Source organism: Calonectris borealis, chromosome 1, assembly GCF_964195595.1.
Source record: "Calonectris borealis chromosome 1, bCalBor7.hap1.2, whole genome shotgun sequence".
NCBI lineage: Eukaryota > Metazoa > Chordata > Aves > Procellariiformes > Procellariidae > Calonectris > Calonectris borealis.
The window spans coordinates 138,692,988-138,707,914 of NC_134312.1; the positions used below are offsets into that span (position 1 = coordinate 138,692,988).

Below are 14,927 nucleotides of genomic sequence, written 5' to 3' on the forward strand. Positions count from 1 at the left end.
AGAAGCAGAATTTACACGTTCCTCCCAGAGCCTGGATCAGACACAGGAGAGAAGACCTCTTCCCCAGCGTGCTGAAGATGTCAGAACCCACGGCTCACATCATCTGAAATACCCATGGGAAAAATTAAACTGCAAATTATCCTACTTCCTTCCAGTGGGAAACTGAAGGGGAAAAAAAAGCTATGTGAATGTCTTAATTTATGCAAAGGACAAACCACTCAGTAGCTAGAGAGATTTCTGAAGGAGGAATTAAAATCAAATTATCTTTTATGAGGGAGGAGAGATATTTTGGGAGCATAAGCCAACTTCTCTACTATCACTGGGTCTCATCTCCTGAATTCTTCAAGACAGTTCATTCAGAAATCTAACACTGCATTTCCTTGCTAAGACACTATATACAGAGAACATACTTTTATTTTCAAAAACTTCTTTACTACATACGGCAAATATTCTGCTTGTATCTAGAGCTGTTTGATGTTCTGGCTAGATTCACAAGAGTGACTAAATTACAACACACTGCCCTTCAGTTTGGGGGGCTTTTTTCCTGCTTTCAAGGGAAAAGACATACTTTTCTCCTACGGTGTATTTTAAAAGTCTCCCATTAAAACCTGGAAATAAGACAGTTTGTCTGTTGTACTTATTTGCTATATGTTTCCACACCCATTTGACAAGCAAGTAGTCATAACATACTGCTTTACAGCTGTGACATACTGTAGCATTTTAATTTTCTACTTTGTAGATTTTAATCCATCGCAGCACATTCTGTCACCCACACTATGCAGTAACAGTAGATATTTCACCAGCCAAGGGAGAAGGAACACAAAGATATTTAGTAGAGACAAAAGCCCTACAGAAATGCCAGCAAGCTAAGGGGAAAGAATGCATGATAAATGAAGAATGCAACCACAGAGATAACTGGTAGGGGCAATGAGCTTTGTGCAGTTCCACTCAAAAGCTGAAAGCTGATTACTTCCGTACAACGTACTGGGCAGAATAAGGCTACTATTTTAAAGCAACTAACATGCTTTTGCTAAATAGCAGACCATTGTCAGAGCTGCTATCCCGGGACAGCAAAACTACCCTTACTGCAATTACTATTCTCTAGTCGGAAGATTAGTTACCCAGAGTTTCTACACTTAATGAACATCAAACCCCAGCTCACTTCTGAGGTTCAGAAATACTGCATTCCACACATAAACAAGTGTTCAGCATTTCCAGCTGAGAAATGCTTCTGTTACTAAAAAAAAAAAAAAAAAAAACCACCCAAAAAAACCAAAAACCACCAAATAAAACCCCCCCCCCACTCTACCCTTTCCCTGCAATAACATAAAAGAAGAGAATTGTTTTGAAAAACACACAGAGCAAGTATGTCAGAAAACTGAACTAAAAACACTTAATACAATCTTCACAGCACCAGTGGCTCTCCTAAACTAAACAGTATAAAACTAAATTCTATTCTTTCTCTTTCAGTAACTGTCATGAACCCCTACATTATCACTGGACTATTAAGTGCTAAGGGTTGAACCTGTGACCAAAGAGGACACTGATGGGTTTTTGTTTTGCCCTTTTTTTTGCCCAATTATTTAACCCTTATTAGGTAACAGTCACTGGTATTCACATGCAGTATTTTACAATGCAGACTTTCATTCCTGTTACAAATCCTGTGTCTCTCTAACATGCTTGCACCAATTTAATCTTTTTTTTAAGTCTGTATTGCATCCAAATGTGGGTAAATTTTCCAAAAACAACGAAATAGCGGATTGCCTATACAGCTTCCAATCCCTGCCAAGACACAGGACAGCATTACAGTCACCATAATATGAAAAAAATGAGGCAAAAGTATTGAACTTTTTTTTAATCCTTGTTCTGAGAGATGTAAAAAACTGGCAAAATAGATAAATTTGAAAAGAAAAAAGAAAAATCCTAACTTAAAAAAAATTTACAAACTAAGGTTTTCAAAGTTAACGCTACAGAATCTTTTAAGTGTCAGTCAATTTTAGTAAGAGAATGTTCTATCAGCACTAATTAAAATAATCATAAGTGCATAAAATTACTGTGTTCAAGTCATCATCTATACCTACACTATTGTCCTGAATATGTGGCAAATAGTTTGAAAACAATGAGGTTAAATGAGGACCCACTAAACTATACTAGTCGATAGTATTTTTAAAATGGTACTAAATAAGAATAGATTACTTTTACAAAGCCATGAAAAAACACTGCAAGACTGACTTTCACAAAAGAAATACTTATGATAAGCAATTCAATTGAAGGACTTAGTGTAGAACTAATCTATTTCAAGTAATTTTTTTTTTTTTTTAATTTTTATCAGATTTTTTTTCAATCACAACATTCATTTTTATGTACCCTTTTGTTCAGCTCTGAACATCTTCATTTATCTCACAGGAAGTTCTGCATTCTTTCTTCACACTTAGTTCACGACTTCAGTACACTGAACTTAGAACACAGGTATGCAAAGCTCCGAATGTACTGACAGACAAAGCTGATAAGTGTAAATGTAAAGACTGTTTATACTGAGGTTTGAGAAAAAGGGGGAAAAAAGTAAAATAGTTCAATTAAACTGCTGCAATTTTGTGTTTATACAAGTGTAGAACAGGGCTGACATTTAGCTTAATCTCTGCAAACAAATACAATAATCTTATGATAAAGTCTTATGTTTACCTAAGCTTTTACTATCTGTGAAGTACCCAATAGTAAGCAAATTAGTCTTCCTAAAGATATTTCAGCTAGGAGGCTGGTTCCAGTTCTACTTTGAAAACTTTAATCACAAGAGTGAAAATAAAAGCCAACAGATTTATCTTAATTACCTTTTCTTGGCCTCTTCATATTGCCAGTTCAGTCTTACTTTGTCTACAAGTCTTGTTTTGTCATCAAACCCAAACTTTTGCAGTTGAAGAGCAAGGAGAGCGGGGAAAAAAGAGAGGGAGAAATGAGATTTTAAAAACACTCTCACAATAAAAAAATGGATTAATTAGTCTCACTTAGTGGACTCACTAGAAAATCTCAACGCTTTAAGTAATAACATAATAAAAATGAATTATGCTTTAGAAATACAAAACTGATTTATTGCTAAAAATACAGAAGATAAATGAGCCCTTTCAATAAATTATTATCCTGGAAATCAAGGGTTAGCAAATAGAATCACTGATGAATGGTCAAAGCTTTTCAACTTTATCCAAGCCTAAAACACACAGAGCATTTTTAATTGAAATATTTTACTGCTTGATACAGCTATTTTATGGATAGTTTAATTAGAATTAATTCAGATTACATTCCCTGTACTGTGTTACCCAGCACTTAGATCATTAGTGTATTTTAAACACTATTACAAAAACATCACCTGATCCTTGAACCAGTTGTAGAACGCACATTTAAGCTACAACTCCTACTGTATACAGTCCAGCTTCTATAGCAACTTTTTTCCACCTTAGGGCATCAGCAGTTCCCCTCTTCAGAAGTCTGCGTACGGTCTAAAAGTTAAAACCCAAGTCCCTATTTAAGTGCATTGCTACACCTCTGGATTTCTCATCTAACTGCTGCTTTTGCTCCTTTCATCATCACACATGTAAAAAAAACCCACCTCTTTTTTACTCACATTCCACCACTAATAATTCAGGAAAACAATTAACATCATTATGTATTTTATCTTCCTAACAAAAAATCTATACCTGATAAACACCATTTTCAGACTATATTTGGCTTGTCTTGGATGGCACTCGATAGGTTTTGTGAATGGGAAAATGCTGCTGTTTTCCTTTTGGTGATTCACTTTGGAATTCAATAATCACATCCACCACCAGTCTGAAAAATGACATCCCAAAGGCACCATCTACCTAACACACTGAAAGACAGCCTGGTGTTAGCTAAGTTTTCTTAGATGCTTTAGGAGTATATCTTCTTAAAAACACAGATTTCCTTTTCTGTAGAGGCCCTCTGGAAACATCCAACTTGGCAACTAGTCATCAGTGGAAGACAACAATAGAGGAGAAATGGGATGATAAAAGCCTACGATTAAGAAGTTATACAGTTCAATAAAAATTTCTAACCGAATGTGGAGTAACATCCAAACTATAGTACTACCAAACTACAAACCGATTGTCTTCTTGCTTTGCTGTCAATCTCATCCAGACGCAAATGTTTTATTGCTCAAGAACAGCTGGGCAAGCCAAACTTTTATTATTTGGAACACACAATTTCATTCACACAGAACTATTTCCAAGGAATGATAATATGTTCCTCTCAAATACCACATTTAAAGGCACGTTGGAGCATAAAGGTATGACAGACTAGATCAGAAGTTTTGTTAGTTTTTAAGACACATACTTTGGGACTCTAACAAACAGTTCCCTTGTCTCAGACAGGAAAAAGGAACAGAGGCCTACCCCACATCTTTGATATTCATGAAAGATGATGACAAGCATGATGAAAACAAGATTTAAAAAAAAACCAAACAAAAAACCAAAAACACATCCATCACTACTACCAAAATACTAACACAGCACACTATTGCACAATCAGGTCTCTACTGCAACTTGAAGCTGGCCAAAGCATTTTCTTCCCTCCTGCATCATTACAAGCATCAGTAAGTCTGAGCTGGTGAAAAGCAGAAAAGTCATCCATGGACACCTCAGCAAGAGCTGTTACTCAGAGATGAACCTGCTGTCACCAAAGTGATGACACGAGAAGTGCTCTGCCAGGCTGGGTGAGTCCAGGAGCTGATTTCACCTGTCACTGCGAGCACGTCGCTACGCCCCTGTGCCACACTCAAGTAGCAGAACCGCAAAGCCCACCACTCATGAGCGCTGCTCACACGCTCTGGAAACAAGAAGCAAATGCAACTCCCTCGCCACCAACATTGCTTTGCATTTTTCATTCTGCTACAGCCAACACTTCTTAAATTAAAACAGGAAATAACGATGTATCACTATAGTACAAAAGCAGCCTATTTTCTCCAGCAAACATCTCGCGTAGGAACGCATACCTCTCCGGTGATGTCAGTCTGAGAACAAGCATCGCAGTGTTGTTGAGGTAAACAGGAGTCGCTGAGTGAACTAGAATTGTGCTGGAGATCCTGCAGGGAATCTGTAATACAACAGCTATTCCTGAATCCATCTGTTAACTTGGCCAGGCTCTACAGGAGAAGAGATTTAAAAAAATAAATAATAATAAGAAAAACCGATTTTTGTAATTCTTTTATTAATACAAAAAATTCTATTTAAAAATATGACAGGTAGCTTGCCTATAAAGAGCTATTTACAGAATGTAAAATTCATCATAATGTTACTAACATGCAGAAGCTTTGCTTTGAAATAAACTTCTCCTTTTAAAAGATGCATCTAACAGTAATTTTTTTTTTAATTATTTGTTTTAGATCTATGAATGTTTTAGCTTTCGTATGGCTTATAGTTCTTTCAGTGTAGCAGCTGTCAACTTTCAGGTTAGCTGACAGGGAAGACAAATGTGATTCACCTGCCCTTTTGCTATCTTCCACACAGGTTACATTCCTTAGCCACTACTGCTATCACATCCAACTTGATGAATACCTTGTATTGATTGTATTTTCATGACAGCTGATTTCACCCTTGTGCTCACTTACCCAAGGTTCACATAGTTAGAGATATTTTACACCTTGGGTTAAGCAAGGGACATCTCTGAGATGTCTAGACAATGACAACAAACTGTGAGGGTAAAGCAGAGACCTCAAGCCATCTGCAAGGGGAAAATAAGACAGAATCACACAAAATAATAACAAGAACTTGTTTGACAATAAGAGCTTGGTTGACAGCCTCTTATAATTCCTTTAAAAAAAAAGATAAAATTGTTAATATGGCTTTTATTTTCTGATTGTGCATTCTCTACTTTTCAAAAATTAGAGATAATGTAGTGTTAATAACAAAACCATGGTGTAGGCTGTCATTTATGACTGAGATCCTGAGCATTCTGCATCAAAAGAAAAAAAAAATATTAATTCTGCCCCTTCACCAGAAGATAAAGGACAATCAAATGATGTGAAAATAACTTATCAAAAATTTGAAGAGCTGTCTCAATTTATAAATCATAACATCCAAACCATTTGGTTCTAAAAAAACCCATAAAAACTCTCAAAACTGCTTACTCCAGTGTCTGAACTACAGAATCAGAGACGAATCTGAAGCGCTGCAATGGGAAAAGGCTGGCCCTCAGGAATCTCAGTGGCTCTGACAACTGGTGATTTGCAACAAGCCTTAGTTATTGTGCATATCCAATTACCAGGAGATTTCTCAGTCTTCAAAGTGCAGTTTAAAATGGGTAAGACAGCAACACTGCCTTTTCTTACAACAAATTCAGCTAATGGAGTCAAGATGAACCTGTGTAACAGCAACTGGTTGCTGCTCACAGAATGGCAAGACCACCTTGAACATGAAGGCGTCCAGATTTGGAGCCTGGGAAGCATCCATAGGAATTGCAGCAGTCCTGAAACTAGCCAGAAAAAGCAGCTTTTTCTGGTGGCCTCCATTTCTATAATACAAGGTCTGTCTCTTCGTTCTCATTATATATTGTTGTCTCCCTCATGCCTGCCTCCACTAGAGATGAGAAAGAGGGAAAATACCCAGCCTGGTGCAAGACGAAGGAACAGGCAGGCTCCCTAGACACAAGAGTGGGGGGCCTCTGCTCCTCCCTGTCACCCCCCTGAACACACACACTTTGTCTTCTTCCTTTACTGGGGAAAGGCAGGGAGAGATGTAGGTACCCAGTATGTCCTTCCTAGTATGAAGGACAAACAAAACAGTTTCTTCTCAGTCCTGAGAAAGCAACATTCAATTTCAAGTTATGTTGCTGAGGTGTCCCTAACTAGTGTCTCTTTATCCCCCAAGACTTGCTGCAAAATGAACTGCTCCACAATGTGGCAAAAATAAAACCAGAGTGTCTTCCACTTTATGAAAATTGAAAATTGCAGAGTCCCATCCAACACTCTTCTTCAAAACTCCCTGGAAATCATTCAGTCCTGTCAGTCTCCTGCTGTATGGAGAATCAAGATGGATCCCTAATGGGTTTATGACATGGAAATAATTTCAAATCATAGCTACACAAACACCAAACATCTAACTTGTCCTCTTCCCAGTAAAGCTGAGCCAGTGACATGAAGGATACAGAAAGCCTGAGGTTTCTCCTAAATAAGCTATGTCCCATCTGGCACCTTTGGCTAACATGTATTATGTCACAGGCATATGTAACACCAAAGGTCCTGATGCCAGAACTTAAATCTAAACTTCTTCCCATATTTCAGCTACTTTGTGCACTCCTGCTGTGTGCCTGATACCCTCCCAGCATCTCCCTGGCAGGTAATGAGGGGCTGCTTAGGCTGCTGGCCAGGCTTCCTATCGGGGCACAGTTGCTGAACCCTCGATACTACTTAAAAATTACATAGCATTTGGCAGGTGGCAATCACCAAGTAGCATTGACCTTAACCAACATCTAATGTGCATAGCTGACTATGCTCTAGGATAAACATACATGCTTTGAGTCCTTCTAGCTGGATGACTGAAAGCACAGCCTCCAGCAATCCTAACATGGAAAATTATAACCTGAGTTAGCATACTTTTAGATAGAAACAATTTACATGAATTGCTAGGAGTAGTATCCTCCCCAGCTATATGGGGTTTATGGATTGTTTATGGCAATCCCACAGAAACTGCCAGACTAGCCTATCGTATGGATGTGAAGCTCTAGGCACACCAGCCCAAACCTACGCCAAAAGAGAGAAATAAGCACTTTAATTTCATCATTGATCTGTTGCTATCTGATTTGGGAGCTCTCTGCCACATACAGTTTCAGTGCAGTTCCTATCTAACCTATTTAACTGGTAAAGAAAAGAAAGGAAAAGAAAAAATAAAGAAAAAAACCGCAGAGAAAACCAAACTTCAATGCTTCCTAAGGATAAAAGACAATGTTTCAAAAGCATATGCACATCCTGGAACAGAAACAAAAGTATAAAAGGCATGGGGCAGGGAGAGAGACGTACACACTGCTTTCAGGAATCCAACCACGCACCTTGATTACTCAATCTTATATAAAATGTTCGCCCACTTTTTTGGAGCAGTGACACTGCATATTTGGCTTTATTTGTAACCACAGCACCCAGTTTAAATCTGGTCTCCCTTTCCTTCCCCCGTCAGCCTTCTCTCCCACACAACTCAATCCAATTATCATATTTATATGACAGCTACAGTTTTCCAAGCACCTACACAAGACTGAGTCACTTCTACTATGTTTAGTTCTGTTGCTTACACTGGCCAGATTTAAATTAAGAAATAGTAAGAAAATGTCTGCTTCCTTTCTCTGAAACAAATCCTCAGCTGTTTACACAATACTTCGAACTCCTCTATAAACAGCTTTAAAAACAAAAAGTTCTTCATAAGAAAGCTTGTCTTGCCAACAATAGCTTTAAAATGTAGCATTTTAGAGGACAAATCAATTTCAAAATTGATAGGAAATTAAACATCAAATTCTGAACTCATTAGGAAGATACTTAAAATAGACTTGCACTTGTTTGACAAAGCTAAATAAATCCGTAACAATAATCTTCAACTAATTATAAAAAGGCAAAGCACAGAAATGTTTGGTGACAACAAAAATAACTTAATTTTTTTGGTCACAATTTAAAAAAAGTATCAGGCAGAAAGCTGGATATTTTTGCAGAGCACAATAAATTGGCAGAAATACACATTTTTTACAGCTGTAGATCTTGTAAACTATGGCATTTAATCCCTTATTACAATTGCAACAAAACATGCAAAACCGTTTTGCATGCTAGGCCTATGTGGATCAACTATTTTCTAGATTCTCCTGGACTATGTGTCTATTATTGGATGCTATCACAACAGATTGTCATTAATTACAAAAATGATACCTCCTAGACGGCTATTTCCTGTATGTCACGTAGACCCATGAAGAAGGATGGCAACACTTTTCATTTTCGCTTCTGTCTTGTGCAACCTCTATGTTCTGGCGCTGCCAGCATTGCCCAATCCTTGATGCTAAGCTTGATCCTAGACTTCTAACTGCCTCAACAGTTAGAAGAGACTGCAAGTGCACTTAAAGTTGGTTTAACAGATATGCTTTTCAAGGAATCTCAATGTTTACAGCTGGATTTAGTGCCACTGGGGACTGAAAATGTAAGGAAAAGCAGGGAAAAAAAAAATCGAGTGGGGGAGTCAGAACAAGGCCAGCACTTAAGCTGCTCCAAGATCTCACACACAAGACTTTAAATTACCAGTTAGTTTCCTAAAATGTGCGTCACTGCCTCCATGAAGAACTGCCTTTCTAATCATTTCTTGCTAGCCAGGCATGTGGAAGATTGAGAATCATTTTACAACTTGGCCAACACAAAATATCAAATATGTTAAAAGTTGCCAAGGCAGAAACTTTTCATAGTGACTTAAGTGTCCTGTCTACTTGAACAAGGATTTGTGGTCCATCAGCTGACCTTTCGGTAATGCTTTAGAGACTGAATAATTGTATAACTATGAAAATTCATTATATGTAGATTTCAAGCTACCCATATCATTTAACAATAAAAAAAAATACCAGTGAAACACTACTGCAGAGAAAACTGAAAGAAAATGTTTGAATGGCAACATTAATTTAGTACAGTCCCAAAAATTTAGGTAATAAAGGTGCCTTTTTCCATATAGCAGCTTGAAGACTGGGTGAAGAGAATTGTCCTTGTCACCCCTCTATATCTGCAGCATATTGGGCAAGTCTATACTGAAGTCCCTGTGGTGGCAGAGGCTCACGGCTCTTTGAGCAAGCTCCCATCACATTGATAACGCAGACACAGCAACCGAGAGCTTGGAGCAGGATGCAGAATCCATTCAAAAGTTAGATCACTACTCAGGCATGTATCTCCCTCAATCCTCATGCTCCAATTCATAAAATAATCTAAAAGTTGCAGGATGGTTTCTGTATACATTGTATTTAATCATACTCTTTGAGGGTTTTGTGAGAACATTCGAAATTAACATGTGTCTTGATATGGGTACTTAAGAGGAAAGTTTGGGGTAAGAAAAGGAGAACTGCCAGACGGTGGCAGTGACATAAAGACCTAGTTTTGTGAAATGCTTGTAAAAGGAAAAACATGGTAGACAAAGTGGTAAACATTTTAGCACATGAATTCTCAGTCCTACTTCATTATAGGTAATATAAGAAGACATTAAACAAAATGAAAAACAAATACCATAAAACTTAAAGATTTTTTTTTCTAAATGCAGCATAATTACTCCATAGCAGTCTTTGATATAGTCAGCAGCAATGGAAAGCTATATTCAATAAAGACATTGATCTAAATGTAAGGATAGTACATTATCTAAGTCAAAAATATGAAACACATATGAAGTCTTATATTCACAGCATAGACAATGACTGCTTACCTCTTTCAAGCTGCCTGCTATCGGCAATTATCAAATCAGAAAAATCACTTCCTTATTTAAACGTGGTAACCCCAATGCAATCACAAACAAGAAAACAGAGGTAGGTTATTCCTTTTTAGCAGCTATTTGTTCAGTAGCATATTTTTTACCTGCATAAGGTCCTGCCTTTCTTTTTCACCTGTGCATATAGCTTTCTTTATGGTTCGAAGCTCACTCATTATAGCCTGTGCTTCATCCAGTCTATAATTTGTATGAGCACTTGACATTTTACGATCAATCCTGTTGAAAAGATTAAGACAAATTCAGGAATTTTCACATAATTAGAAAGAGCACAGAAGTTTTAAGACCTCTTGTTTATTCATGTACCGCTTTATTTCCAGGAATAAAATGATACTCCACTTGGAATTAACACAGCACTCAGTGCCTAGTACACTCTAAAGACAAAGGAATGCAATTATCTACCCAGGTTCTGCAGAATCAACACATTTCCTGTTTTTAATGTCCTAATACAGAGCAAATTTACAGGCGATGTCTGTGGGCTATTTCATGCAAGAACAGTAAAATCAACCTAAAACTAACCTACACGGTAATAACTCAAAAGATAAAGATATTAGCAGTCTAGCCGTCACATTTCCCATGCAGTGCTACACATTGCAACATCTCTTTCAGGACTTCTATCTGATCTTGGTTTAGAAGTTTTTACAAAGGCATTTCATTTTCTTGGGAAGAAATTTTTAATTCCTAATGCTTTCCTGCCATTATGAGCATCTTTGAGTATCTTTTCTAGAAGACATCTAGACGTCCCGCCCTAAGGAACTACACATGGGACCATCCCAGAAGATTTCAAATGCAAACTCAGCAAGGAGCAAGAACGCTACCCACTACATCCAGTTTAGTACTACTAACCATAACTACTTCCATCTTGACATAAAAATCTCTCATCTTCTCTTAAGAGGGACATCCACTGTCTGAGTTTGCAACTTTTTTCCCAACAGTTCGCAATAGTAACGCACAACAAATCAGGACACAGAAGCCTAGTCCACCGTATCACCTTGATAATTTGCTTTGACTTATAAGAACAAGACCAGAGACTCTGAAGAACTTACTAGAAGAATCATTTGGTCTTGGATTTATAACAAACAGCTATGGAATTTTAACAGGCTACTCACAGCAATTAGTGAAAATTGTGTTAAATTCCTATTAAAATATGAAACCCTCAATTTGCCTGTTAATCTGGCATAGAAAGTGTGTATATAGAAAAAACGGTGGTATGTGTAATGGCCCCTACACCAATGTCAAGAACGAACATCTCCAGGAGAAGGTGTCTCTGGTTAACAGAATTAAAGATAAAACATACATCAGTCTTTACATAGGACATCAGTTTATAAAAAGATGTAGTAAGAGAGGAAATGCTATACATATATGACACATTCAAACTCTATTTAAAATATACAGAATGCCTAAAAGTTTCAAGAGAGGTATTATATTAAGCCAAGAGTGTCAACAACACTCACTCAGCATGTTCTGCCAGTTAAACAAAATCAGTGAAGTTCTACTTGCAGCAGATTACTTGCTTTAAAATTAAAATATTAAAACGCAAAATCAAAAGGCTTCAATGAAAATCCTGTGGTTTTATTGTGCAGCTCACAATATTCAGGAAAAAAACACAGGTTGGGTTTCTACACTTTTGGTTTGTTTGGTTTTTTCCTGACAGTTCCTGCTTTTGGAGACAACACAAAATAAGTCTGAATCTCCGCCTTCTACTTAAACACAATCTGCCCCATGTTGCATAAGAAAATATATCAGCCTTTATGATTTTTGGTTCAAGAACCAGAAAGGACTTAAATGTCATGTGGATTAAAGTTGGGTTTTTTGTTTGGTTGGTTTTCCTTTTAAGATGTTTACTTGAGTCTTCACTAATTTTTAGCTAAAATCCTGAAAAGATTAGATAAATCCATGGTAAAACAACTAATGCAATTCACTGGAAGTTTCATGAAAAAGATAACATGTGGTTTTATCTGAAGGTTACATTAATGCTAAGAACATAGATTCCATGCAAATATTAGACCAGAAAATGCCTCCTACACAACTGCTCATTATACTGTTTGCCAGGTCCAAGGTGGCATTTCAGGAAAAGGAAATTATTTAATTTCAACCAGATTTTTGTCCAGTTATCCACATATTCATGTTCCTGGACGTCACTTTGGAGCCCAACTTATGAATTGATATTTGTTTAAGGAAAAAATCAGAAAAGTTTCTAGTGCCAGAAATATTTGAGCTTAAATCATTATTGCTGTCAACCCAAACTGATTTAAGCATTTTACAAAATTACTAGTTATTTACTGTCTGTTAGGGTTTTTTCCCCCCCTCCTTTCATAAAGCTGTAGTTTTGAAAGCCACAAAGTTAACAGAAATCTTCCATTTTATTAATGGAAAATAGCGAGCACGATACAAATACAGATGAGACCTTTGTATGAATAAAAAGAACATTCAAATAATACACAAAACTATGAATAAAGTATACATTTTCTGAGGAAGATGCTTCCAGGATACACAGACTATTAATACACTTGCAATAGTTTCAGTCCTACAGGGCAGTTTCCGTGCTCCTCTATTTTCCTCCACGTGCTTTCAAATACGGAAAACTCCCCCATCCTCACCAAACCACAGATCTGTAGTTGAGTTAAAATCTAATTTTAAAGCTTTTGTCAGGTCTCATATCCTCTGAACTAGTCTGTAGCTACAAATTGTTTAGTCAGTCCTAAACTCCCCATCTCTCCCAACTTCTCTCAGCGTTCCCTCCCCTCTCACAGCCAACTGGCTGAGTTTTCATTTCCTTTGCTGCTAAACGCCTTCTTCCTCCAAAATTCCTGCCGGCGAGCAGAAAAGTCACTGAAAACACAGGGGAGGAGGAACTGGTCCTCGCTCTCATTCCCTGCTGCCCGCCGGGTCAGAGGAAGGGACTCATTCCAGAAAAGGCTCATCTTTAACCCTGTAACTCTGGACTGCGACAGGATCAGCCGCACCTCGGGGCAAAGGCGCCTGTGGAGGCTGAGGAACACCGTCGCGCAGGGTGGGATCTTTGCACGCTTGAACAGTGAGCTCTAGAGAGTCTCCAGTGGGCCAAGGCAGACTGATGTCCAAAGACTTATCACAACATTGCCAAATTTGGACGAAACTGTAGAAAATACAGCCCTAACAAAAAAACTGCAGCATTACAAAATTTGAAATTATGACTATGTTGGAGTTGTAGAGCTATTAAAAAAAACCCTCAATCCTCTCTCCCCCCCAAAACCCCACTTTTCTCTGGTTGTTTTGTGGTTTTGCTTTTTTTTTTCCTTTCATTCTCCTCAAAGATGGCTAAGCCATTTTACTAAAATTAAAAGGAACAGAAAACAAAACACAGTCCAAGGCAGACACTGTACGTGGAAAATGTCAATGCAAGAGATTTGCATTTAACAAAGGCATCTGAATCAGACAGCAACATAAAATGATGGAAATACTGAGCAACCTAACCACCCACACCATAAAATTTGTCTCTTCTCTGAGAGCTATACCCAGCAGAGGTGGCACAGCAAGTTGCATGGCAGCAGGTTCTGATACCTGCTCATAATGCCATTCTGGTCAGACTTTCAAAGCAAACATTCAGTCAGATGTAAAGCCCAAAGTGTGACAGCTCCTAATGTTGTTCTTGGCTTGTACATGAAATAAAGCAAAGAACATGGCTTTAAAACAGCTGAACAGAATGCATGCCATTCTAGTTGGCAGTTACTTGAAGATTTGACCTACCACAAGAAGGAAAAAAATTTATGCAGACCAAAAATTTAGAAAAGGTAACAAAAAGGGGAACGTCTGAGATGTAAGAAACTTTAAAAAAAAGAAAAAAGCAGGGCGGGGGGGAGGGAACCCAGACTTTTTGTTTTAAAGAAGGAGCAATGAGTTTCTTTTCAGACAGTACACTTACTTTGTGGATATGCAAAAAGTAAAATACTTTAGCTTTGGTACTTGACTTGAGTGGCCCTCTTCTCCCAACAAATACAAGGAGTAGGTGACAGATCGCCCAGGGACAACCCAGAGCACAGTTAGGCTTTTAGCTTTTAGCCCGATTTAGCCCTAGCTCCCTACAGGAGAAGGCTAGAGAAACTTCTCTCTTCAGGTATTAGACTGTGCAAGTACTCTCCAAATTGGCTCACTTCATACTAGAAGCAAAATACTCGAAAGAAAGCATGTATCTTACCAGAAAGGCAATTAAAAAATTACTTTAGAACACAAAACAAAACCAAACCCACAAGCCTCTGGTTCACAAGTGAAGAATTCACTCTGCAGAGAGCAGAGCTCAGTAAGGCACACACACTGACAAAAATTCACTGCAATCCCAGATAACACATAGGCAAAACGTTCTCCCCACCTTCAGCAAGCAACAACAAATGCCACCCAGTGCACTAATGGGACAGAGAGTGACTGTAGCAACAGCAGCAATGAGCAGCACCGAAGCAC

At 37.9% G+C, this 14,927-nt stretch overlaps 1 protein-coding gene across 2 annotated transcripts in view; it reads right to left on the reverse strand.

Moving 5' to 3' along the window:
- Nucleotides 1–14,927, reverse strand: part of WWC3 (WWC family member 3) — a 101,481-nt gene that overhangs the window by 35,279 nt on the left and 51,275 nt on the right. For both annotated transcript variants that reach the window (XM_075133375.1, XM_075133383.1), the window contains exons 6-8: nt 10,580–10,709; nt 5,003–5,152; nt 2,829–2,902 (exon numbers count right to left, since the gene is read on the reverse strand). In XM_075133375.1, the coding sequence (XP_074989476.1) occupies nt 2,829–2,902; nt 5,003–5,152; nt 10,580–10,709 (354 nt within the window). The remainder of the gene's footprint in view (nt 1–2,828; nt 2,903–5,002; nt 5,153–10,579; nt 10,710–14,927) is intronic.